This window comes from Phaethon lepturus, unplaced genomic scaffold, assembly GCF_000687285.1.
Source record: "Phaethon lepturus isolate BGI_N335 unplaced genomic scaffold, ASM68728v1 scaffold32205, whole genome shotgun sequence".
NCBI classification, from domain to species: Eukaryota; Metazoa; Chordata; class Aves; order Phaethontiformes; family Phaethontidae; genus Phaethon; species Phaethon lepturus.
In genome coordinates this window covers 1-716 of record NW_010543129.1, presented here as the reverse complement: position 1 = coordinate 716, position 716 = coordinate 1, and the positions used below count along the sequence as shown (strand labels likewise).

General features: G+C 45.8%; 1 protein-coding gene across 1 annotated transcript in view; it reads right to left on the bottom strand.

Moving 5' to 3' along the window:
• The window catches only part of POLR2J (polymerase (RNA) II (DNA directed) polypeptide J, 13.3kDa), a gene marked incomplete at its 5' end in the record, with an annotated part of 1,252 nt that extends 768 nt beyond the window's left edge, over positions 1-484 (bottom strand). Inside the window, one exon of the mRNA XM_010288262.1 lies at positions 310-484. Coding sequence (XP_010286564.1) covers positions 310-484 — 175 coding nt within the window. The remainder of the gene's footprint in view (positions 1-309) is intronic.
• Between the last annotated feature and the right edge of the window lie 232 nt (positions 485-716).

The following is a 716-nucleotide window of genomic DNA, read 5'->3' as shown; positions in this document are numbered from 1 at the left end:
GGGGGGGGGGGGGGAAACACTTGGAAGACTAGAAAGTTGTTTTCTACACTAATAAGACTGAGAAAAACCAATGCTGGCCATGTAGGGAATTGCAAAGCACCACAGAACCCTTGCTGGGCGTGCAAATAACCCTTAAGCGCAGCCAGGCTCCACCATACCTTGACAGGAGCCGAGTAATGCAACGCTACATGGCTTTGATGCATTTATTGACCTAAAATAGCAGCTCTAAGATACACTATCCCTCCCTTTCTTTAATTGCAAGAAGTTCAAATGCTTTAAAGAAAAAAAACAACCCACAAACACACTTACCCTGAACCTCTCCTCCAGGAGGGAGAGCTCACTGATCAAATCCGTGATGGCATTGGTGAAAGCTTCCTGGGGGCTGTAATCGGGGGTGGTTTGGACCCGGATGATAATTTTGTGTTCCAGCGGGTGCGGGACCTTGTACCCTGCAAATAACACCTGGGGGTCTTTTAATAACTGCCTGGAATGGAAGAGCAGCAGTGAACAACCACGCAGCACAAATACAAATGCTTGTTATATTAAAAACCAATTAAAAAGCCGTGTTGCTGATGGGCTTTCCCAACACACTTTCAAACAGGGCGAATGTGTTTGCAGAAGCTATTTCATCACTTTTAAAGGCAGAATTGCTTTGCCCTGACCGGACAACATCTACCACAACGTGACTAAGCTTTCTGAGGAACAAAAAAAGCCTC